This window comes from Staurois parvus, unplaced genomic scaffold (assembly GCF_062004578.1).
Source record: "Staurois parvus isolate SC_StPar_1 unplaced genomic scaffold, SC_StPar_1.0 ptg000207l, whole genome shotgun sequence".
Lineage (NCBI taxonomy): Eukaryota > Metazoa > Chordata > Amphibia > Anura > Ranidae > Staurois > Staurois parvus.
Window position 1 is genome coordinate 2,777,761 of NW_028318003.1, and position 27,381 is coordinate 2,805,141.

At 40.4% G+C, this 27,381-nt stretch overlaps 1 protein-coding gene across 2 annotated transcripts in view; it reads right to left on the reverse strand.

Moving 5' to 3' along the window:
- ARHGEF12 (Rho guanine nucleotide exchange factor 12) overlaps positions 1-27,381 on the reverse strand; it is a 266,310-nt gene that overhangs the window by 105,638 nt on the left and 133,291 nt on the right. For both annotated transcript variants that reach the window (XM_089678557.1, XM_089678556.1), the window contains 7 exons: positions 25,730-25,843; positions 25,543-25,641; positions 23,216-23,258; positions 21,257-21,362; positions 21,029-21,166; positions 14,423-14,455; positions 6,020-6,134 (listed from right to left, as the gene is read on the reverse strand). In XM_089678557.1, the coding sequence (XP_089534683.1) occupies positions 6,020-6,134; positions 14,423-14,455; positions 21,029-21,166; positions 21,257-21,362; positions 23,216-23,258; positions 25,543-25,641; positions 25,730-25,843 (648 nt within the window). The remainder of the gene's footprint in view (positions 1-6,019; positions 6,135-14,422; positions 14,456-21,028; positions 21,167-21,256; positions 21,363-23,215; positions 23,259-25,542; positions 25,642-25,729; positions 25,844-27,381) is intronic.

Here is a 27,381-nt window from a genome sequence, read left to right on the forward strand (position 1 = left end):
GGGGAGTGCAAACTCATCTTGCAAATCGGTACATCATTTCAGACTATTTTGGACATACAGAGGGACCGCCCCCCTCATCTGTAAAAGTGGTCCAATGGCTAATTAGCTTACTTTCTTCAGCATCAACGTTTGAAAAGTCTGATATTGGGGTCATGGCTGCAGCCATGGCCCCGGTATAACCACTCAAACTCAAGGACATACAGGGATCACACATCTTGTTTATGCATGCGCCAGAATTAATGGTACTGTAGTGCCATGTGTTTGGTGTGGTGCAATTTTTAAAATGGTGCAGGCACCTTTTTTTGTACACACACTCAGTCACACTTCCTGAAGTAAACAGAGCTTTATAGAGATTTACTGCAACACAAATTTCTCTTCTTTTATTTTTTTAAAGACAAGTTAAAGGAACTGGGGCAACCAAAATTTTACCATTCAAACAACATGATCAGTCATTCATATATTTCCAGAAACTCTCTTGTACCTTCTTAGAGTTAATAAATACAGTACAACCCTTTTGCAGACAATCACTGGTAGTAAAAAGTTGCACAGAACATGGCAGTTGACCACTGAAAGTTAATGCACTCAAATTGTGTAGCAAGATGAATCGTGAAACAAAAGACTCTGTGTTGCCCATTTCTCTGAGAAGCAAACCAATCATTCTATAATCAAAACACTATGAAACGATCACTGTATTCACCCAGTCTGCTAAATGAGCACACAAGGGGCATTCATTGCAAAAAAAAAGAAAAGTGTACTTTACTTCCAGTGTAATGATTAACACCAAAAAGAAAAGTCTTATAGCGCATAGTTTTGTTTTTTAACTGGACTAAGGCTTTGAAGCTGTTGTCTAACATGTTTGTTGTAAGAATGTATTTAATGATCTTTTATAAAGGGTCACTCCAAGCATAACTCTTATTTCATCTATTGGTAATGTGAATTTACTCTTGCGGGGCTTTGTCAGCACCACCCCGAAACAAAAGATATTAAAGAATAAGTGCTCTTATTCTTTTTGCCACAATTCCTTAATCTAAACACCGCCAGCCTCCCTCTCCGCAGATTTGTCTGTACCAAGATCCCTTGCTTGTGGCCTTTGAGGATTGTTTACAACCAACCCGCAAGACTCCCTCTGCTGGCTGCACCTGTGCAGTGTACTCCCATAGACTTCTACAGGGTTGATTTTCTGTTCAGGAGACTGAGATGATTTACGAGAGTTCACAAGGGCAAAAAAAATAAAGGTGCACTTAATCTTTTCTTTTATTTAGATTTTAAGTTAAAATACATTTAATAATGTCAGGGGATGCAACATTTGGCTGCAGAAATAACTGAAAATTACAATATACCTTTGGTAAACGTGATTTAAACTAGTAGGACAGGGTCTAGAAAGGATTTATGGCAAGTACAAGGATGGACGGCAGTTGGTTAAAAATTGGTAGAGATGGGGGGGCTTAATTACCAGGTTTTAAACACATACTTCCAGCACCTCTTCAGTCTGCTATATCAGTATCTGACCTTAAAAAAAATTATTTTTATCTGAACTGGCACAAATTAAAAATCTTGTGGAAAGCCTTCCCAGAAATATGGAGGTTGTCATAGTCCCAAAGCGGAAGGCAGGGGGTTCGGTACTAATGCCGATAATTCTGGAATAGGAATGTCCAACAATCTCATACAAGTCTGATGGTCACACCTCCGATCATACTGTATATGGTATGTGCACTGTGAGCAAAGAGACTGGTCATTGCTTTATGCTTAGATCACCAAACAACTCTTCTATTTATGCAGTTTTTTACAGAATGGATTTCCAAGGCCAGGAAAAGGTCTACTCTTGAATGTCATGTGAATAGCAAAATTATGACAAGTTTTGTTGTGGCTGTGTTAGAGTGAAATGTACACCGAACAGTCATAACTTTATGACCACTGATAGGTTAAGGGAATAACATTGGTTAACTTGTTACAATGGCATCTGAAAGTTGTGGGATATATTCAGCAGCAAGTAAATCTGTTGTCCATGAAGCTGATGCTGAAACCATAAAACACAGGCATTGCAGTTTGTTGTGTATGGGACTGCATAGTTGCAGACCAGTCAGGACGCCCATGCTGACCCGTATCCACAGCCAAAAGTGCTTACAATGGACACGTTAGCATCAGAATTGGACCACTGAACAATAGCAGAAGGTAGCTTGGTATAATAAATCAGGTTTTCTTTTACAGCAAGTGGATGGCTGGGTGTGTCTGCGTTGTTTACCTGGACACCAGGATGCAGTATGGGAAGAAGGCAAGTTGATGGAGGCAGCATGATGCTCTGGGCAATGTTCTGCTAGGAAACCTTGGGTTCTGCCATTTACGCAGATGTTACTTGACACATAACACTAACCTAAACATTGCTGCTGACCAAGTAGATGCCTTCATGGAAACAGTAATGCCCGATGGCAGTGGCCTATTTTGACAGGTTAATGCAGCCTGTAAAATTAGTTCAAAAATGGCGTGAGGAACAGAACGACCAATTTGAAGTTCTGACTTAGCCTCCAGATTCTCGAGATCTCAATCCAATCAAGCATCTGTGGGATATGCTGGAGAAACAAGTCCAATCCATGGAAGCCCCATCTTGCAACTTACAGGACTTAAAGGATCTGCTACTGATGACTTGGTGCCAGATACCACAGCATACCTTCAGAGATCTAGTGGAGTTCATGATGGGTCAGGGCTGTTTTGGCAGCAACGGGGGTTATTTTCTTACCAACAGGTGGTCATATACACTATATTGCCAAAAGCATTGGGACACCCCTCCAAATCATTGGATTCAGGTGTTCCAATCACTTCCATGGCCACAGGCCGTCAATCAAGCACCTAAGAATGAAGACTGCTTCTACAAACGTGTAAAGAATGGGTCGCTCACAGGAGCTCAGTGAATTCAAGCATGGTACCGTGATAGGTTGTCACCTGTGCAATAAGTCCATCCCTTAAATTTCCTTGCTACTAAATTTTCCACGGTCAACGGTTAGTGAAAGCAACTGGGAACAACAGCAACTAGGCCACATAAAATGACAGAGCAGAGTCAGCGCATGCTGAAGAGCACAGTGCGCAGAAGTCACCAACAGTCTGTAGACTCAATAGCTAAAGACCTCCAAACTTCAGATTAGCCTTTAGATTAGCACAACAGTGCGTACAGAGGTTTATGGAATGGGTTTCCATGGCCAAGCAGCTGCATCCAAGCCTTACATCACCAAGTGCAATGCAAAGTGTCGGATGCAGTGGTGTAAAGCATAACACAACTGGACTCTGAAGCAGTGGATACGTGTTCTCTGGAGTGACATATCATGCTTCTCTGTCTGGCAATCTGGTGGACATGTCTGGGTTTGGCGGTTGCTAGAACAGTTCTGGGAACAGTGTGGGGATGGCCCCTTCCTGTTCCAGCATGACTGCGCACCAGTGCACAAAGAAAGGTCCATAAAGACATGGATGAGCAAGTTTGGGGTGGAGGAACTTGACTGACCTGTGCAGAGTCCTGACCTCAACCCAATAAAACACGTTTGGGATGAATTAGAGAGGAGGCTGCGAGCCAGGCCTTCTCGTCCAACATCAGTGCCTGCCCTTACAAATGCGCTTCTGGAAGAATGGTCAAACATTTCTATAGACACACTCCTAAACCTTGTGGACAACCTTCCCAGAGGAGTTGAAGCTTTTACAGCTGCAAAGGCTGGGCCAACTCAAGATTGAATCCTACGGACTAAGACTGAGATGCCATTAAAGTTCATGTGCGTGTAAAGGCAGGCGTCCCAATACTTTTAGCAATATAGTGTGATATATATATATATATATATATATATATATACACACACATACACACACACACACACACACACACAGTGCATCCAGAAAGTATTCACAATGCTTAACTTCTGCCACATTTTATGTTACAGCCTTATTCCAAAATGGATTATATTAATTTTTTCCTCAACATTCTACAAACAATACCCCATAATGACAACGTGAAAGATGTTCGTTTTGAAATCTCTGCAATTTATTAAAAAAAAAAAAAACCACATGTACATAAGTATCCACAACCATTGCTCAACACTTTGTTGAAGCACCTTTAGCACCAATTACAGCCTCAAGTCGTTTCGAGTATGATGCTACAAGCTTGGCACACCTATTTTTGGGAAATTTCTCCCATTCTTCTTTGCAGTATCTCTCAAGCTCCATCAGGTTGGATGGGAAGCATCGGTGCACAGCCATTTTCAGATCTCTCCAAAGATGTTCAAATCGGGTTAAAGTCTGGGCTCTGGCTTGGCCGCTCCAAGACACTCACAGAGTTGGCCCGTAGCCACTCCTTTATGTGGGCTTTGCACTCAAGGTCGTTGTCCTGTTAAAAGTTGAACCGTCACCCAAGTCTAAGTTCCAGAGCACTCTGGAACAGGTTTTTATCAAGGATGTCTCTGTACATTGCTGCATTCATTGTGTCTTCAACCCTGACTAGTCTCCCAGTTCCTGCTGCTAAAAAATATCCCCACAGCTTGATGCTGCCACCACCATGCTTCACTGTAAGGATGGTATTGGCCGGGTGGTGAGCGACGCCCAGTTTCCTCCAGACATGACGCTTGGCATTCAGGCCAAAGAGTTCAATCTTTGTTTCATCAGACCAGAGAGTTTTGTTTCTCATGGTCTGAGAGTCCCTCAGTTGCCTTTTGGCAAACTCCAGGCGGGCTGCCATTTGCCTTTTTCTGAGGAGTGGCTTCCATCTGGCCACTCTACCTTACAGGCCTGATTGGTGGAGTGCTGTAGAGATGGGCTGCAGAGATGGTTGTTCTTCTGGAAGTTTCTCCTCTCTCCACGGAGAAATGCTAGAGCTCTTTCAGAGTAACCATCGGATGCTTGGTTACCTCCCTGGCTAAGGCCCTTCTCCCTCAATCGCTCATTTTGGCCTGGCGGCCCGCTCTAGGAAGATTCCTGGTGGTTCCAAACTTCTTCCATTTATGGATGATGGAGGCCACTGTGCTCATTGGGACCTTCAATGCTGCAGAAATTTTTCTATGCCCTTCCCCAGATCTGTGCCTTGATACAATCCTGTCTCGGGGGTCTACGGACAATTCCTTGAACTTCATGGCTTGGTTTGTGCTCTGACATGCACTGTTAACTGTGGGACCTTATATAGACAGGTTTATGCCTTTCCTAATCATGTCCAATCAACTGAATTTCCCACAGGTGGAATCCAATCAAGTTGTGGAAACATCACAAGGATGATCAATGGGAACAGGATGCACCAGAGCTCAACTGTGAGTGTCATGGCAAAGGCTGTGAATATTTGTGTACATGTAGTTTTTTCATTTTTAATAAATTGCAAAGATTTCAAAACTAACTTCTTTCACATTGTCATTATGGGGTATTGTTTGTAGAATGTTGAGGAAAAAAATGAATTCAATACATTTTGGAATAAGGCTGTAAAATAACAAAATGTGGCAAAAGATAATACTTTCTGGATGCACTGTATATATGGAATGCAATGAGCTTCTTCAGCACAGCTCACCCAAGCAAACTCTAATCTATTAGCTTGCGGTATAAAATGACAATAGTAGTCTGTTTTAGGCATTCTTTTTACATGTTTTCAAAATTGGATGTTTCAAGTAGGAGAGATTTACAACAATGTAAAAGTAAGTATTTGCAGCTGTCTGCTGCCATGGCAGACCTAATGGGCTCATTTCATAATCAGATATATTTAGTATTTGTTTCCCAGCTGCTCTTAATACTAAACAAAACACAGGTAACAAGTCGGTATAGAAAGCGCTGCATACAGACAGTTCAATGTGTGTATAATGTAAGAGCAGGCTAAGCCTCAGCTTCTCCCAAGGCCATGCTCCCTTTCTAAATAAGTACTTATGCGCCAGCACCCTTGCAAACAGTGGCTCATCTGAACAGTACAATCAGCACTTAGATCAGCACTCCAAGTTGTTTATAACAGGTAATACAATTTAAGTTAAGATATAAAGACTAACCAGTAAGTAATTTCCTCTAAACAGATTGATACCTTAATTTTTGGTAAGAAACCAATACGGCCCCTCCTCTGTTCAAGTATCCTAGGTTCCTTCACTTTTACGCCAAGATGTTTCATGTAGGTCAGGATCACATACTGTATGGTGCCACTTTTGAGACAGAGAAGAAATGAAATTTGTCAAAATATAGATAATCATACAAGGAAATGCATTGGATTAACATATAAAAAAAACTATTTTAAAAGACAGTTTCCTCCCAGGACATGTAGTTTTAAATCTGTTGAATAATTTTTACAAAATGTGTATATTGTGGTAAACAACTTAAAAAAGCACAATAAAATGCATCTCTAACATTTTTTTAAATATTTTTTTAAAGATATGGATAGAATGTGGAAGTGTTAGAAACCCTGTCAAAAAGTGGTGGGAAATAGAAAATGTTAGGATCGTCCTTTAATATAAGGGGAACTCTTCCTATGAGGACACCTGTTCCAGTGACAAATGTTTGAGGGTATTTCCTTTCGCTCCCTGTTTTCTCTCTTTAACAGGAGGTGAAGGTGAAGCTCCCGATGAGTATACACTTAGCAAAGTAGAAAACTGAAAGGGGTTTTATCCCTAGTCTACCTAAAACAAACAGGTTTTAGTTAGAGATACACTTTAACTAAATGTAAACTCATTTGAACAACTTAAATTAGACTATAGTAATTCACAAAAACAATGAGGACACAGCAAGAGCTATTCATTTCAATGACCCCTAAAAATGTTTGTGTTTATTGACATCTTAAGCTCTGTGTATGCAAATATAGAAGGATGTGCAGCCTGAAAAAGTGTAGTTACCATATTTTCTGGAGACCCTAAAGATTTAATAATATTTTGCAATTCTATTTTGGTACTCCCCATTCTAACAATTTTGCAATGTAATAAACATTGATAGTGCTTAGTGAATTTTTAATGAATATTTGGTATAAAAATGACAATAAACAAAATGAGAATTTGTTGGGTGCAACACCGAAAACAAACATTAATTTTAATATCTGTGTTAAATATTTACGGCAGTACTGAAAGACATTACAATGCAGGAGAGATCTCTCATTAAAGACCTTCATAAATTGGGGCTATAGCAGACTGAATACACTGGCGCTACAGAACAGCGACTGCATCTAATAGGTTGCAGGCAGTGTTTGGCCGATAAATTTTCACCCGACTCAGTCAACTTTTAAATTGATTTATGTGGAGCTGTTTGGTACTTGCTACCCACAGCTGGAACTTCAGCTGATTCAGCAGGAATCTGTGGAAATTTGAGCCATCTATGGAGGCCTTAAGTGACAAACCTCTCCTGCATTTGGTAACATCATTCAATACGGTCATAAATATTTAACACAATATTAAATTAAAAACTAACTTGGGCTTGTTTACAATTGTGGCAACATAGGGAGTTTTCACTTTGTATTGAAAAATCGGCTTTGGAAATATAATTGCTTCCAGATGTATAATTTATTATCTTTCTCTATCAGCATGAATTGTTATATCAGAATCAGCACCAAAGAAAAGTTAGTACCAGACCTTATAGCACCATTTATTGACATTCACGTCTTAGAGCATTGGTACGCAAACAACCCCCAGGAATGTGGGAACATCCCCATGAATGCAGGACCACAGAAAAATAAAAATAAAAAAAAATTGTAAGAACTTTTTCTTTTGCATCACATACAAAAGAGGTTCTACATACATTATACCAAGTATCACACCTGGCACGCTTTTCAGAGTTGGTAGTGTATGGCAGTTCATTATTATGTAGTTCTAGTAAAGATTTCCAGGACTTGTGATAACAGAGTTTCTTTACACATTAATAACAACATCCTAAGCTCCAGCCTTTTTTGGATAGTGGGAAGACTGGAACCAGCAGTCTTTTATTGCTGTGTCCACATTAAAACCCCTGTCAAATCTTTATTGCTGTGTCCACATGGAAGTTTTTTTTTTTTTTTTTTTTAACTTTCTGTCTACTTCACGTAGCTTGTGTGGATGCAAGATTCTATCCGTTTTTTCCGTTCAGCCCAGTGGCTGAAAGAATAGCACAGTTTACTAGCCAGAGACAACCGTAGAAACTAGAATCTACCCTAGATGGCACTAGAACGTTGGTTGACATTCTGCTAGATAAGGTTACAAGGACTGACATAAGTCACAGGAGGCCTATTGCATTTGCAATGTTTCTCAACCTTTTTTCAGTCAAAGCACCCTTTAAAATTAAAGACAGTCCCGAGGCACCCTTTAAAATTATAGACAATCTTGAGGCACCCCTTTCTAAAATTTAAAAAACCATTCTAATAGTTTTATATAATGCAGCAACATCCACACATGGACACCCAATGCTAGATGTGATTTATTCTTTCAAATCAAATAAATGTTTGCACACTGGTTCTGACTAGTATCACAGTGTTTCTCTCAGCTTTTCTCCATCGCTGAGCTAATGTGACCCCAGCACTGATGTCAAGAGGCAGGGGAGGGTCAAACTAGGATGCTGTGCAGGCAATTGACATCCTCTTTACCAATTGATGATGTCATTGGTTTTCAGGACGACGGTGGCTAGAAGGTCGTAATGGTGCACAATGAAAACCTGTGGCTTTGTGTAACGAAAAGGCAAGCTTCTTCCACCCGCTGGCTTGTATACATGTTTTGTGCAACTTTTAGACATTTTGCCAAGGCACTCCAGAAGAAGCCTCAAGGCACCCTGGTTGAGAAAGGCTGGCCTACTGGACAGTGCAGGTCTCAGGCATAGACTGTGTAGCTATAGAAGCTGGTATGAGGACAATCTTATGGAAATAAAATGTCCCAGAAGCACGAATACAGGCATTGGATCCTTCTAAGGATGCCAGAGATCTGCTCCCTGAAATAATTTTTTTTTTTTTTTTTTTTTTTAAGAGATATGGTACATCAGACAGGGGAACCCAAAAGACTCAAGTGAGGCAGGCAATGCAAACTTAGAAATCCAGGCAGGAAGAGCTGGTGTGGATTGCAATTGGCTGCAAAGGACTAAAACACTGAAGATAGACAGTGGAGAAAAATCCAGAGACTGGACCACCCACAAGCAGACCAAACAAAGGTAGAAGCAGGAAACAACTTTTCCAAAATGAAGGCTGGGAAAGGGAAAAAAGTGTGTGCGTTCAAGACTGCCTCTAGTGGAAGACCAGTACAGAGTGCCCCAGGAGAATTTGTGGGAATTTACAAAGAAAAGAATGCCCAGTGGCTAAACCCATCACAAAGCTCCCTTTGCTGCAACTGCTAATCATTTCAAATGAATAAGCGAGACTAGGTCACACTAAGCCTGGGTTCACAGATGTGTGGCGCTGGTTTGAAGTGTGATTCATAAAACAGCCCGGTATGGTTTTTTTCAGCGGTTCAGGTGCGATTACAATGCAAATTGTTAAAGCGTATGACATTGGAAATCGCACCTGAACCAGGCTGGAAATCATACTGGATTCTTAAAATCGCACTGCGGCTGGCTCGCACGTATGTGAACTGGCTCCATAGAAAAGGATTTTGGTTCACGTGTGAACCAGATGCAGTTCAAAACGCTTCCAATTTGCATATATATGAACCGGATCATGGCTGTGCCACAGCTCTAAAACAAGACAGGACTGTGTAAAACATTGAAAACGATGCACAGGCAACTGAAAAGTGACAAAGCAGAGAGTTCTATATAAAGATATGTTAATCTCAATCAGAAGGAAAGGGTATACAGAGACAGAACACAGCAAAGGCTCTGAGAAAACAGTTACAAATCTTTAACACAGAACACAGTTGTCCAAAGACATACAACAGGATTTATTGTCACATGTAGAGGCCCCCATACACTGACAGACATAAAACACTTGATTGCACCAGAGGCTGTAACATGCACTGAACTGGAGCGTGCTCTGTTGATAGCTGACACAGTGCACACAGCTGGAAAGTGCAAAATGCAGAGCTCAATCCTCAATTCTATAACATGCAATAAGCTGGAGTGACCCTCAGGGCTGTGTCTTCTGTGTTAAGGTCTGACATGTTGCCCACAACAGGCAACCTAACACACATCAGAAATATACCATTGGTACTGAAAAACAGATGCAGAGAGCAGAAGAGATTTAAGCAGCTGGTGGGGAGTTATTATAGGCAGCAATGAGTATAAAGCATGGCAATAACAGCGTGATCCTTGCAATTAGAGCAATGACTGAGGATCCGGCTACATGCACACTGGCTTAAAAATCACTGCTTCTCCAGTTTTGTGTTTTGCATGTAGAAGCAGCTCCTGTTTTCCTGTGTCCATGCATGTTAGGACGATCAGAGGCATATTTTATGCTCAACATTTGGAGGCAGGAAAAAACCCTTCTGGTTTGCGTTTTTGAATGGAGCTTTCTGGCAGAAAAAAAAACCCTAAAAACTCTCTTAAACTCAACTAAACTGTGTACAAAAATGCTCTATATCAGTATTTTTTTCTGCCAAGGGAACACGCATTTTTTTAAATACATTTTATAGTACAATTATCAGGATGTTACTGTAGTCTTTGTCCCCATGAAGGTCATTCCCTCTCACTCCCTGTCCAAGTAGCTGTTGTCCAGCCACCAGCAAAACATTGTCCAAAAAAGTGCAAGTGTGTAAAAAAATGCAGATGTAAGATCTGCCACTGCAAACTAGATGTTGATTGTTCAGTTTGTTTTTATATTTAATGCAAAGTACTTGTTGACCATGAATGTATAGCTTAAAGTAACATTAAAGCAATTTTTTTTGAAGAATAAAAAAAAAAAAAAAAAGGTAATGCCAACTTGTTCTGTGCAACAATATTGCCCAAAACTACACTTTTGTCCCCTTTTAACAGTCCTTGTCAGCACTGTAGGTTCCTCCCCTCCGTTGGGTGCCTCCTGCAGCAAGACAGGTGCTGAGGAGGCACCCAAGCACATTCGTTCCCGCCAGGTTCTATGCTGACCTGTGTGTGTCCATAGGCACACACAACTCCAGAGAGTCATGGCCATTCTTCCAGCAGAAACCTATGGCTCTGCTGTTCTTAATTCCCTCTGAAACCAGAAAATGAGGAGAGTGACTCTTCAGCAGGTGATGGGGGGTTTGGAGGACACGCAGAAATGCATGGTTTATCCTATTGCAGGGAATATATTAAGGTAAAAAAAAAACCTGTTAGAATTTAGACTAGTTTATCACTGCAGTTTTATCCAGATAAAACCACAAGTGCTCTGTGTTTAGTTTACCAGGTATGCACACACTTCCATGAGACCCAATCACTCCAGCAGGTCTGACATGAGCAAAAATGCACACTTACCGCATCATTAATAAATGCATCACTGGTTTTGGATCAATACATTCTGGAATTATTGGGCATTATCATTAGCTTTATGTGCTGGGAACATAAACATGTGGCTAACAATGCTAAAGGAAATATAACCTTTACAGTTTAAACAATCTTGCTGTCCTAGTGATGATATGCATTGCAGAGAGATACAATATTGCTTGTAGCCATACTTGAAGCTGGCCATACATGGTTCAGTTTTTTTTGTTCAGCCAGCAGGCTGAATGGAAAAAAAAAAAATATATCAACTGATTTCCCCATCCACACATTTGAGGTGGATGGGGGAATCTTCCCTGATGTGCTGTGTTCGGACAGCGACAAATGCCCCCGCTGTCAGAACTCACAGATCAGCACTGCAGCCTTTGGCTTCTATCCAATAGGGAGGCTGAATGGAAGTTGATCTGCAGATCGACTTTTGTTCAACTGCAGTGGCCACAAATACATCGAAATTCAATCCATGTATGCAGTATTTAAATACGGTTGAGCTATGAATACCATCAGCTAAACCATATAAAAAGGAGATGTATTTAAAATAAGTGCAGGACTAATACAAACTCAATTCACAACATATAAACGCACATAAATCTACTTGACAAATGCGCATCCTTTATAAATTGTGCATCAAAACAAATACATATATGTTAACTCAACTCAAACAACAATAAGCCATGCAGAAACTGTGTCAATTATTTAAAAGGTTTGTGAGTCCAAGAGTGATAACAAGTGAAAAAGTCACAAAATTAAATCATCTTATCCTAGGGCCCTTTGTAACGCCTCTGTTCTTAACCTCCCTAGCAGTCTGATTATGTCCATATTTCTGTGCTCAAAGTGGTACATTTTTTTGCATGGAAATATGTATTTTTTTTATTGTAGGCCTGTCATTTTTAGGAATAACTCACTGTAATCTGTCCGAACAAGAGTCTAGTAAACATCCCGGGTATGATAAAATTTGAAACACGAAATCATAAATTATAATTTAATAAATAATCATAAAAAATGATAATATAATAATAATAAATTTAATTCAATAATATAATCAAACTAAAAACACTGAAATTTGAAATATAGCGCAAAGTTCGCACATCACTGAGCAAAGTCGCAAAATCGTTTTCAGTGTCTGATGACTTTGCCCACGAATCATTATCACTCAATTCTGCAAGTAGTTCTAATTTACTATCGCTGTTCTCTAGCTGGTCTAAAACCGCTGTTGACCTAAAGGGACGCTTTTTGGACGCCATGGACGTTTCTCAGTTTCCAGGCAGAAAGGACAGTAAAAATGCAGGCAGGGCACAGGACAAAGCACTAGGGACAAAATGTATGTGAAATGGTTTGATACAGTAATGTTTTACTAGGTGATTTTAGTGAATGTCACTTTTTGTCATTTTCAAATTTCCCGCCGTTCCGTCCCCCGTACGTCCCAACGCTTACAGGGGACGGAACCCAGATGACAGATGCCGGCATCCGCCGGATTACATTGCCGGGGACACTGCAGGAGGGACATCGCGGGAGCGCAGGACAAGGTAAGTGATCGAGGGATCGTGTAGCAGAGCCGCATGGTAAGCCTGAGTGTAGCTCGGGGTTACCGATTGTGGTACTGAAACTTTACCCCGAGCTACACTCGGGAATACCGCCAGGGGGGTTAAACACCACCACAGTGTGCTGTGATACTAATCTGCTCTCCTCTGCATAGACCTCTTAATTACAGGAGGTCAAGCTGAGCCTGACTGCAAACAATGTACGATGTTGTTGTACACCTCCGCTTCCTCTGTTAGCAACAAAGTACTCAACAATATTCTCTTCTTAGTGTTGTATATGCAGCAGGCAGTAGGTACACCCAATGGAACTTACAACAGGAGGAATTTTCCAACACAGATTAATCAATGTCAACATATCGGCAGGGCACAGTCCACCCTCCCACCCTTCTCAAGGCATGTATGTTGTCCCATCTCTGTGTTACCTCTCCTTAATGTTGTATATATCACTCAATAAATAAAGATCCAAACTAATGCTCTCAGTGTACACAAAATGTATTAGTAAAAACACAAATACCATTTTAATAGTGTACATTTAAATGGTTGAAAATCCTGTGGGTATAAACCCACAGATAGAAGGGGCCGCTCTAAGGTATCAACCTCTTATTTTATAAGGGAAAAAATGAGCCTTTACAATCACTTTCAGCAAGACACACTTCAAGATAACAAGTCCAAATCACAAAAGCACCACAGAGACCAAGCCAGCAGTGGCGCTTCCTCACAGTTTTCCAAAATGTAAACATGTGGAGCATCTGATGTGCCAAAGGGATACAATTATTTTAACACTCAATTATATATACTCCTGAATGCATGTTATGAAAGGTACAGCAATTTTAATTGGTGATTTTCTCCAGACGACTTAAGTCTACCGTGATCATTACAGCTTTATATGCGTGATCAAAAATATCTCCTATGGTGTCCGAAGATGGTTTCATACTGTTAACCCAATAATGTACAGCTGAGATACAGTACCTGGAGAAATGGTTTGTACTGTATTATGTAACTTTGTTACAAGCCTGCTTATTAACATTGATGTAAAGTGCAACTCTAGCGTAAACATATATTTTTTTAATATTTAGATAGGGTGGACAAGGGCTAGAACCTTTTCAATGGTACAGGCAGCAATAAAAATCTGATGAAGTTTTTAGTCTTGCCCTTCCTACTAATTTTTTTTTTTTTTTTAATGGTTGTCATTGAGGAGCCTGACAGAAGACCTAGCCTAATGGTATCAACATGAATATTCATGAATTGTGAGAGTGCCCTTGCAGGCAGCCAAATTTACTATGTAGTTCTGCTTCCTTTATTTTGCTCAGGGTGAAGATTGTTTTATGAGATTTAATAATGAGGTATAGATCCTAAGCCAACATTTTCTTTTTTTCTGATTCCTTAGTAATATCTCTGAGATCAGTTCATTATACGGTTTCTCCATTCTTGATTAAAAAAAGTAAAAGATGACACTGAAGAAGGTGATTTTTTGCAACTATAGGGTAACAAGCAGAAGGGTTGCCAAGCACTATTGACAATAAAGCAAATTATTTTGGAATTTATTTTGTACAGATTATGTCGAATCTTACCATTTTTCGTCCTCAGGTGTCTGTGTTGATGGTCTGTAATAAGGAATGCAGAGATGTTAAGAGGAGAAATGGACTGCAACATAGCAAATAACCAATCTGAAGATCTAATGTGAAACAGACTTTTGAAATTTTAATAACTTCTTTCTACATACCAACAGCAAACTGGCCACTAAACAAAAAAAAAATCAAACTACTGTGACTGAAGATCACATCTCTATTGCAATATTACAAGCGCATATTTGAAGTACCTTGTTTTGCCCATGCAAAGCAAACCAACTATAGTAGAACTATTAGCAATTTAGTTAGAAAAATGAAGATTATAACACGTGTCAATTTTTTTGTCATCTGTGTCCCATTGGGGAGATTTTCCTTCACTTCCTGTCCCATACTCAAAATAGGAAGTGAGAGGAAATCCCTGCAAATTAACCACTTGCCACCCAGCCAAAATACATCTACTGGGGGCAGGCGGCACAGTCAGGCTAGTACATCGTCTAGTACATGTGCAGTAGCACTCCCATGGGGCTCGCAACGGCACAATCCCATGACCACTGTGTCCGGTGGACATAGCACATCACTATTCAGCTGCTGTGAGCTGCAAGGGCATCATGTGATCTTCAAGATAAATCATAGCGATCACTTGATATTATGTAAGCAAACTGCCATGAATGGCTTTCATTCATGAGCAGCTTGGTTACTGTTGTGTGAGGGATTTCCAGCAAGACGAATCATGACCAGAAATGCGCAATCGTGCACGCGCACGGCGAAGATTGGCACCAGACGGCCTATTTAAGGAGTGTCTCTGCTCATGTTCAGTGCTGACTGGTCTTCAGCTCCCCCGTGTCCTGCCTGTTCCTGTATGATTCCTTTGTTGCTGACCCGGCTTGTTCCTCACCTGACTCTGATTGCTCTCCTGATACTGGTTCCTGACTTCGGCTCTGCTCCTGACCTTGATTTTTCCTTCTGATTCTGTACCGTGCTGCCCAACTGTTGATGACCCTGGCTATTCCTTGACATTGCTCCTGTCTCTTGTCCTCACTACCTGCCTTGCTCTAGTGCACGCCTGGCAATCTGCAAAACCTGCTCTGCGTACTATTACTGTGCCAAAATCAGAGGATCATCAGCCTTCCAAGGTTTTCATCAGCAAGAGCTGCAAACAACAACTACTGGCACTCTTGTTCCCCTGGGTCCTAGACTCCCTCTGTTCCTACTCCAGCGGGGTCAGGAATAGTGACACAAGTGAGGCCGACCTCGTCATTTCAGTCTCCCATCAGGAACGTGACATGTTGCGATGCTGTGAGTGGCCCACAGCTATCACATGGTACTTGACACCCTGTACCATGTGATTAGCTGTAGCCACACAGTAAGCAAGATGTCATGAATGGAAATTCATGACAATAAAACTATTGCTTATAACAGTGATCATCACTGTTCTAAGCAACGCCAGTGAGAAAAAAAAAATCCCTGATCACCCCCTAAGTAGTACTCAGTTACTATGGTGACACCAAACTACTCTGATGACATGATGTTTAACCACTTCCCGTCTGGCCATTGTATATAAACGGCTGGACGGTGGCAGTGCAGGCTTGGGAGACCGTTTCTAAACGGCCTCCCCAGACCCTGCTTGTGTGCGCTCCCTGGGAGCGCGCAGCACCGCGATCCGGTGCCCGCTGTGTCCTCCGGACACAGTGGAACACCGATCGTTGGATGGGACCTCTGTGCGAGGTCCCGATCATGTGATCACTGATTGGCCAACCAGAGATCACATGCAGAGTAGTAAGCAAAATGTCACTGGTGACATCATTGCTTACTACCTGTGAAATCTGTGAATGATCACAGAGGTCACATGGTACAAGGCTATTCACAACAGGCTTGTACCATGTGACAAGCTGTGACCAATCACAGCTCACACAGTAGTTCTCAATGGCTGCAAGAATGCAGCCAGAGAGAAGGAGAAATGATTGCTTTTACACCCATAAAGGCTGTAAAAGCTATCAGTGTAAAAAAAACTTCATCACCCCCCACAAGTAGTACAGCGTCACCATGGTGACACTGTACTGCTAGGATGACAGTATGTAAAAAAAACCAAATAATATAAAAAAAATAATTAAAAAAAAAAAGGTGGAAAATTATAATTTTTGGTTATAAACTAATTTGGGTTATTTTTTTACTAAAAAGATAAGGGAATACATTTTGGTCAAGATTTATAATGAAATACTATTTGCAAAATTTTATAAGAAAAACACTTTTTTTCACATTTTTTGGATTTTTTATTTACATAGCAAAAACAAATCCCAGTGGTGAATAGATACCACCAAAATAAAGTTTTATCTGTCTCAAAAAAATGCTAAAAAATTCATATGTGTTGCATGACCGCGCAATTGTCAAAGTGTGATAGCACTGAAAGCTGAAAATTGGCCTGGACAGGAAGGGGTTAAAAGTGACCACACTGGAAGTCGTTAAAAAAAAAAAAAGTTGAAAAAATTAAAAAAAAATGTATTTGATTTGGTTTTTTACATACGGTCACCAGTCAGTATTCCTGATCACCATCACATATGATGATGCTGTAAATAAAAATCAATTTATTAATTTTTCAAAATATTGTGACAAAAAAAATAAAAAAACACTTAAAAAAAAAACTTAAAAAAAAAACCTCAGCATGCCTCTTACTAAATACCTCGGACTGTCCATTTTCCAAAAAATGGAAAACTTGAGACTATTTGCACTGTACTTGCATTTTAGGGCCTCATGAAATGGTTATCAGTACATCAGAACTGATCAATTTTCAAATACATATACTATAATTGTAAACTATAACTTTCACACAGACTAAATGACATACACTGGTTTAGACTGGACAAATAGGACAAATAGAGAGTGAATTTCCCTAACAAGGGTGCAGACAGCAATAAAAACTTAATAGGTGTTCTACTCCATTTCTACTCTATCCAAAACTTAAGAAAAAGTTTTGTCTTTAGTTATAATTTAACTGTTGCCCTTCCCACTTGAATGTACTCACCATCCTAAAATTTGTATATAGCTATTTGTCTGTTTTTTAACAAAATACACAAAAAAAAATCTCACAACAGAACCCAGTTTAATAAAATTAAGGCTGGACAAATTCTGGTAACCAAATTGTTCTGGCAACTAGAAAAAGTCCCCTGGCAAACAGGATATGCTACACATAAGCTCCTGCTTTCAGGGCTGGTTCACACCACAATTTCCATGTTCCGGGTGTGTTTCTGCATGATACGTTTTTGATGCGCTCCAGTGAATTTTTTGTCCCATCTAAATTAAGGATGTGTGTTCCAGTGTGTTTTTAATGCTTTCTGCCACGTTCCAGATGCATTCCATACAGAAAAAAATTTTCTGCATACTTACCTGTAAAATCCTTGAAGTACATCCTGGGACACAGAGCAGGCCACAATAATGACTATGTGGGTTGTATTCCACCTACAGAAGAATGGACACTAGCCGACCAATCAAACAGGAAGTCCTTCCCCATATAACCCATCCTACACAGGAAGTACTTTTGTAGCAAGCAACGAAATTCCAGAAAGAGGGGAGGGATCTCTGTGTCCCGTGATGTACTCCAAGAAATGGATTTTACAGGTAAGCATGTAGAAAAAAATCCAATTTTCTCTTTTTTGTACATCACATGGCACAGAGCAGGCCATAATGATGACTATATGGGATGCCCCAAAGCAATAACCTTGAGGGGTGGGTGACATCACAATAACCACCGCCAACATCCCAAAAAGGAGCTATTCAGCTGTACGTAAAACACTGCAGCCAAAAGCAGAATCCTCTGTGGCACTGACATCCATCTGGTAAAACCTTGTAAATGTATAAACCAATGACCATGTAGCAGCCTTGCAAACCTGAGCAACTGATACCTGGTGGTGGATAGCCCAAGACCACACTCCTGGTAGTGTGCACTTTCACTCGAAAGGGTGGAACCTTGCTCTTTAAACTATAGCCTGGAATGATTAACTGACAAATCCACTTAGAAATAGTTGATTTGGATGCCATCTATCCTCTCCTGGGACCTTGCTGGCAAAAGACCCCCAAGAAATTAGTCTTTCTAATCTGCGTTGTCATTCTCAAAATGACCCGAACTATATCCTGGGCATGCAAAGATCTTCCTTTTTCTGACTGAGGTTTAGGAAAGAATGAAGGCAGAACAATGTCCTGATTGAGATAAAAACTAGAAACCACCTTTGGCAAAAAGTTCAGATGAGGCCGTAACACCATCTTATCCTGATCTAAAACCAAAAATGGTTCCCTACAAGAAAGAGCAACTCCAATGCCCTTCTTGCAGAGGTGATTGCCACCAAAAACAGAACCTTTTCAAGTTAGCAGAACTAACGGAATCTCCCTAATAGGTTTAAATGGTGGTTTCCGTAAAACTGCCAAGACCACGTTCAAGACCCAAGGACACAGGGGCTGTCTGACATCACTCCTTCTAAAAAGGTACAAACCAAAAAGTGAGAAGCAGTTGGTCTTTGGAAGAAAACAGCCAAGGCTGTCAAATATTTCCTGGGATGCCAATTTCAACCCACACACCAAGAAATATATGCCCTCCAAGTTCTATAATAAATGTTCCTAGAAACCAGCTTCCTAGCATTCAACATTGTATGGATAACCAAGTCTGACACTCCCCTATCTTTCAAGATTTGCGTTTCAACATCCATGCCATCAAATTCAGCGACCGTAAAGCTGGGTGCAATATAGGTCCCTGTAACAGCAGGTCTGACCGATCTGGCAGAGGCCATGGATCCGCCACTGCTAGCATGACAATGTTCAGTGTACAAACACCTCCTGGACCAGGCTGGTACCACTAATATCACCGGAATCACCTTGTCTCAAATCCTGCATAATAGCCGTTGGAGTAGCTGAATCGGGGGAAAGGCACAGATTATGGAAGACTGATCCCATGGTATCCCAAAGGCTCCTACCCTTATCGCAAGCGGGTCCCGCGTCCTGGACACAAGCCTGTCCACCTTTTTGTTGAACCTGGACGCCAATAGATCTATGTCCGGGTACCCCCAACGCTGGCAGATTGCTGAGAACACATCGGGATGCAGAGCCCATTACCCAGAAACAGCCGACGACAACGGAGGTAGTCCACCTGCCAATTCTCTATACCTGGAATGAACACTGCTGACAAAACTGGAACATGTGCTTCTGCCCAACCTAGAATGTGATCTACATCCTTTTGAGCCCTCCAACTCTTGGCACCAACTTGGTGGTTGATGTATGCCACTGCAGACTGGACCGTGACTGGCCAACCACGAAGTCTGGTGATCCAGTATCTCAGGGCAAGCCGCACTGTCGAAGCTCCATGATGCGTTGATGGCGTATTTGTCAAATGACAAAATGTGCGGCAAAATGCATGTCTGCTAACAGCATTCGGGGTGCCAACAACAATGAATGGCACCCAAAAGCGCAGTGCATATTTCAACACAATTTTAGCACAATTTGGAACTGCGGCAAGAATTGTGCAGCTCTGCCACCAATTCTGCATTGCTCAGATGTGAATGCATTCTAAATGACAATACAATATAACTATACTGAATGTATGTATGTATGTATGTATGTATATATATATATATATATATATATACATACACACACATATATATAAAACATATATACAGTAGGAGGCCTTCTTGCTCACATCACAGCAGATTCTCACCAAGATTCTCCAGCTCTGGGCTGGAGAATCTAGGATGGAGATCTTTTAAAGAGATGGCCAGTGAGATCTTCAGATCTTACCTTCATAAACTGGCCATCTCTGTATAATCGAAAGACAGAAGGGTGTGTCCTGTGATGAGAAGTGAAGAACATGTTCTCTGCTCCTCACCTCAGCTTCATAAACTGGCACAACTGAGAGATCAGCTGTGATCATCAGCACCTCGGCTTTTCTCTCTTTCATAAACAGATACCATATTTAGGAAGTGATGCAGGTGAGGCAGGAAAGAGATCTCCTCACACAAATCATGTGTTTGTCCTTGTCGTCAGATCCACCAGACCTCTGGTGCTTTGTTAAGCCACCCTGGGCTCACCATCCCAAATACAACCAGGCTGCTCTAAGCGAGGGACCCTTCTGCCTGGACCATGACACATGGACATGCTAGACCAGAGCAAAAACTCTTATTATACGTTATATTAAGGCTACAAGGCTGGACAAAGCCCAGTCAACAGACTGACTAAAAAGGCAAGACATCCTACCCATGAGTTCCACCCATGGTTAGCTTTCTGTTGCATGACAGTAGTGCAGGGTAAGCCAGGTGAACTATTCCTGTGAAGGTCAAAGAAGAAGGTGGTCAGAGAAAAAGCTTGCTCCTATGATGGAGGAGGTGAGCAGTAATGACCTGGCCTCACTTAATGTCCTAAGGATGTCCTGGAAGTATTCCAGCCAGGCTCCATGAGGTATGTAAATGGCCTACACCTAAAGCAAAGTACATTATTCAACTTTAGTCAGAGCTGCACAGTTTGTTTTTATCTACAGACACCCCTTACCTGCAAAAGCAGTTCTTTATAAAGGTGAACTAACCCTTAAGAATATCAGTGGTTTGGTTCAACTAAAAACAGAGCTTAACTTACAAAATGTCATCAATTTTCTGCAAAATTGGTTCGGCACATAGTCTTTCTTTTTCAAGCGTCTGGCGTTCTCTGGAGCGTTCGGCATCTAGTTTGGCAAGTTCACTCTCCGCTAAGGTCAGTCCCATGCTGCGTTTCTGCCTGTCAGGCAAAGTGAATTTATAGCCGAGTTATTATTTCCCTGCTATTTTTTTTTATTTGAGTCAGGTCAACACACAAAATTTAAGTTACCTGAAGTCTTCCAACAGTTTCTGGACTTCTGGGTACACCTTCTCCTGCATAGTGTGGACATACTGTCGAAGCAAATCTTCGGGTATTAATTCTGGTCGTCTTTTTTCTGTGAAAGGAAACGTATATCTCAGGGCACGGATATTTCAGATAAAGTCCCCGTCCCCAATTAATATACATAAATAGTCTGTATCTCTTTAGTGAGCAGAATCATTTTGAAACATAATATACTCATAGCTTTTTTTTATTCAATAATTTGAACATTTTTTTTTGACTGTATGAATGCCTCTGTTTATTTTTTACAACAGGTTATGAGCACTGGAATATGAGTGTGATGCTTCTTACAGTTTTTATTCTCTGACTAATTAAGCTCTCATCTTCACAGCAATCCTCTTCTCTACAAATCCTTAGTCTGTGTTATACTGTATGTTCATCAGAATAGGATGATGTGACCAAGGATCCCAAAAATCCATCAATCAGCAGGTAATAAAGCTTTCCTATTGTCACTGCTGTCTTCTGGTTCAGGTTCCCCCACTCCATCTTGAAAGCACTGACAAACAGTTCCCTGAGAAAGATGGATGTGTGAATTCTTATGTGCTGAAAGCTAAACACATTCAGTTGTCTGCCTATGGTAACTATACCAAGAGTGCATTGCTGCTTATTTTTATTCCTTTAAGCGGAAAAGTGATGAAAGGTATAGGTGGCTTTTGTGGACCACCTTATAAACTGCTAGTTGCTGGTCACACAGATTTTCTGTTGCACTGACCTGAAATAAATATGCAGATTAGGAAATTTAACTTCAACTGCTTTACAACTGCCCCAAAGCAGTGACTCAAACAGTATGCAGTGACTGCAACTTGAACAGTATTAAAAGGATGGACTGTCAGGAAATTAGCAATTTCAAAAGAATGTTGGGAATCATGGTCCAAGTATTATCCTACCGAATGATTTCCCTTGCTACTCCTTTTTCTACTCCTCTTCTGTATATTATGTTTTATACTCCTCTTCTGTATATTCCAGTAAGGTACATTCAGCCCCTATACAGGACATCAGACTATAGAAACAATTATTTAAGTTAGTTTGAATGGTCTGCTGTACATATGGGAAACACAGGAAAAAGTTCCCTGCACTTTTTTTTAAATTGCAGCTACCCGAAAACCATGTGGTGCTTTTGCACTGTGCTTTCAGATGTGTGGCGGTACCACACGGCTGCTAAAAAGCAACTAGTTGTGCCTGCAGGTGCAGTAATGCGTGCAATTTACATGCATTCCTGCAGTCGCATATACAGTATATGAACCTAGCCCAAAACAGGCCATACATTATGCAAATTTTCTTTTCTTCCACCACAGGTAAAAGGAAAGAAAATTGCTCACTCCTCCCTCAACACAGTCAGTGTTGATGGAGAAATCCTTCCTACAGCTCTACTGTGTTCTGCTGGTGGGCAGTGTGGGAAGCCTTCCCTGCTAGCAGAACACGATTAGTGTTGCTGACTTATAACCAGCGGCACTAGCTTGGGAAAAACCCAACAGGCTGGTTGTACACAAGTCATTCAATAGATCAACTTGTGTACAACTAGAATGCCCATACATGGATAGCAATTCAGCCAGTCCTTGGTGAACCAGTCAAATTGCAATCCATGTGTGGCCGGCTTTGAGTTTTAATCATGCAAATAGTGTAGGTCAGTTTTAGTTCTAGAGGATCTCTTGAAGTTATAAAGATACTCAATTGTGGGATAAATATAGATGTACATCAAGGCCTGTGTAAAAATCAAAACACCATCTTCTGTGCTCTATTAGGTAACATAAAATGTTAACGGCGTGCTAAAAAAATTATGCGTATAAAATATCTGAGCAAAAAATGTTTCTACGTTGGTAAAGAAAACTTTTAGCTAGGTTGAAGCAGTGTACTTTGAGAGATCAAGGCCACTTAAGTCCTTTATGTAAGACAGACAGATTAACTTACCCAACTCCAGTGCAAGGTCTTCTGGGACAGAAACCCGAAGATTCTACAACAAATGAAATACACAAAGATCTCAGAATTGAACACACACAATATATATATATATATATATATATATATATATATATATATATATATATATATATATATATATATATATATATATATATATATATATATATATATATATATATATATATATAAAATTTTCCTCATAGGATTTAAACTTGCCACTAGGACCTTTTCCTAGAAGGTAAATTGAACACATTAGAAAATCCTTATTAATATAAGCTCATAAAAACAGCTACAAGGTTTGTGTATGTGATATTAGTGTAAATTATTGCCGGGCTTCTCATGTGCTTCCAGGTAGTTCCTTGAACCCCCCGTTAAATCAAAACTGATTTTGAAATTGTGCGACTTACAGTGAAGTCGCACAATTTCAAAATCAGGTGACCTACCGATTTCAGTTGCGATTTGCAAGACATCTGACACAGATGTCTATGCAAATCGCAACAAAAATAGTGCATGTACTACTTTACAAATCGATGCAACTCTGACCAAGTGGAAACTGCACCAATATGACCGCTCTAATAGCGGACAATAGAGCATATGATTTGCAAGTTGCATGGCATGCAAATCACATGCCAAATCGCACTTGATGTAACCGGGTGTTAATCTAACAGTGTACTGCCTGCAATCATCAACTCCAGCTCCAAGTCAAAGTGCTGGCCAGAACTCCACTGTCATTGTGCAATGCAATTACAGGGATCCCAGTAACTGACCTACACTGTAATAAGAAAGTAGGAAAGGCAGGCCAAAGTTTTTCGCTAAACCTAGATGACAGGACTGCAAGCTCATGTAAAAGGAGAGCTGCTAAATCTCAGAACACAAGATTTGTGAAAAGCTTAAAAGTAAATCCAGGTAACTTTTGGTGTCTGCTCCTTCATTGCATACATTGTCTAGTTTGAAATATTTACTTTAAAATGAGTAGCTGTATCCTAGCATAAAGTATGTGCTTTTCCGCCTATGTATTGTATCTCTTTGAAGTCACATTAAAAGCCATCCACACACAATTAAAAGGGTGAGCTTTGGGGACTCATTTCAATCTAAAGATGAAAGATTGAATCTGATTACACAAAATACTGTAAGCTAGTTCAGTCATTACAGGCAAAGGATGCATGTTAAAGGCCCCATAGATGGTGCGAGAGAACAAGATGCCCTCCAAGAAATACCAAGTTTGATAAAAGTCGATTCAAAAATTGTCAGAGCCAGGTGGAATTTTTTTGACCAAACAGTAACTGCATTATATCAGAAGCAGTCACTGTTCAGCAGCCCTACTGTATTGAGGCAAATGCCTGAACAGAATAGCTGGCAGCGAAAATTCCTCCTGTCACACTGTTAGCATGGAAGAGGGAACAGTTTGATTTTCTTCTGCCCGGCTTGTGGGCTGAATGAGAGAAAAATATAGCTGTTTTCCATTTCCATTTCAGAATTGCATCAACATGGGGTAAAATGTGCATTAACATAATGTAGGGTGAAGCATGCATCATACTACAAAAATATGCAGTGTTAATTATTTTGAATAGCAACACACTGTTACAGTAGCAGCCGATGCACTTGCACTGCAGCCAACAACAACTCACATGCCAAAGGTACAAAGCCAACATTTAGTGTGTTAGATGCACTGCCACCCTATTCAGATTGAATAGGCTGCTTTAACACAGCGAACCTAAGAGCACGTTACTGAATGTATAAATGTAAATGAAACCTACACAACCTAACAAAAGCTGAATGATTTGTTTTAAATGGGCTGATCCTTTTAAGATTTTCTTTCTTGGAAAAAATAATTACCCTTAAACTGGCATACTAAAATTAAACTATTAAAAGCTGAGGTTTCACATCTAGTAGTCACCAGAACTAGTGGCCCCATTGGATGATTCACTCCTCTATTACTGTTCTGGTGACAACCACAAATTTTTGATTTGCCTTCATTTTTGGTGATAATAGTAAACAGGACAAATAGAGAAAGTCATCTTGAATCCCACTAACAGGGACACAGAGTGCAATAAAAACCTGAGGTGTTCTAATCTTTCTCCTCTCTATCCAAAAAACTTTATAAAAATAACATCTAAGAGGACACCTCTAAAAGAATAAAAGATGGAGGTTTCAAGTTTGAACCCCTTTAAAACCCAACTTTGTTCAAAATATGCAATTATTTTACTTACCCTTTTGTTATTTTGATATTTCATAGCTTGCAAACAAAGAATGATCAGATCAGATCACATAGGAAACATAAAATACAGAGAAATTAAAGAAAAAATATGTCTCACCGCTGTCCTCTCTAGAAAGAACTGGTAGAATTCCAGGAATATTCTGCGAGTCTCCTTTGGGTTTGTTTGCTTATAAAGGTCACCATACAAGTAGCAGAGCTGGGCAATAAGAGAAGAGCATACCACAGGTGTCACATTTACAAAAAATAAATAAAGTAATTGATCATAAATATAGGTTTTAACATACCAATGGAGCCGGGTCAAACTGTGAAACCACATGGAACATGAAGACCGCAAGGTGAGCAGGATGAGTCTTCAACATATCCATACTTAGGAAGCAGCTACACTGATCGTTCACCGGCTGAAAGAAAATAAGAACCTTTATAACACCATTAGGAAACCATTCAGCCCTTGACATAATTGTGCGTTGCATTAAAGTGTGTTTTTTCCATAATCCTGCATTACGTCAGTACATTAACATGAAATCAACTTGCAACGCAGCAAAATGTCCACAAAATGGACAAGCACCATTTTCTGCATGTGCATTGGAGCTGCCTTGCAGTGGTGAGGCACCATACAGAACAAATAGCACTGCAAAACACTAATGTGTATTACATGTGTTGTGGTAATGCATGTTATGACGCATGCTAATGCAACACACCGCACTGGGGAAGTGTGTTCAGGAAAGAATAGTTACTGGTGGATTTTATTATAATTTATTTCTATAATAACACATTTTAAAAAGCTACCTTTTATATAAATTATATCTTTATTTCTAGAAAATGCAGTGCTTTTATGGCACAGTATACTGGGCTTCTAATAAGGAAACCAGAACTTTGTTAATTTTCTGACTGCTTCTTCCTAATTGAAATTCCAGGCAAGCTAGTAAGCTAGTGAGGTGGTATGTTGGGGGGTTTAGGGGGCATCCTGCTATTCAAAAAATTTCTTACCTCAATGCAAGGAATGCATTAAAGTAAAAAAAGGTTTAGGCTTTAGAATCACGTTAACCCTTTCACTGCTTCCAAAAGGCCAGGCTCGTACCTACATTCCTCCTCTGCTTTAAGCTCATGGTCACTTCAACAGCCATGAACTTATAGCGAAAATGTTCAGCAAACAAAGGATAACAAGCCGCTGATCAGAGCTATTAATCTAAAATGACCCCTACCCCCCAACCTCTTGGTCGATACCACCGACACTTTACCTCTCGTCCATGGTTTCCTACTCTCCTGCACTGTCTAAAATGCCTGTGCTGCCCCCACAGTCCCCTGCCTCCACCAGTGACCCCCCCAGCACCAACTCTCACCCCTCCTTCAGCATCAGTCCCCCCACCAACACTGATCCCCATGGATCCCATGCAATTGCTGGCTTCCCACTGCTGCCACTTCCGCCAACTGCAGTGTTAACTGCATAGATACTGCCCCCCTCACTGTCACCTGCCTCCACCAGCGATCCCATTTCCAGTCCCTTTCTCTGCATTAAAAAAAGAGACATTAGGGGTCTGTTTAGACCCCTGATGTCTCTCCAATGTGTAGAAGTATTGAAAAAGCAATTAAAAAATATATATAAAAAATAAAATAAAAAATGTAATTAAAATAAGATTAAAAAAAAACTAGTAAGGGTAGATTTAGAGATGAGTCTAAATATTCCTTGCCGCGGAAGCCCAATCCATGCTCGGCTTGTGCTCCAGAGGCTACTGACAGGCGATGAGGAAGCGACTCAATGTCTCCTTACCAACTGTATTAACCCCATTTTTGCCAACAACTTTGCATACGTCCAATTTTCACCATGTCGCAAAAAGGCGCAATTTAAAATGTGCAAATATTTGTTATCTATTAACTCAATACAGATTAAGCTTTTATATTTATGTGGCATTCATGAGGAATTATGTAAAATTAGCTG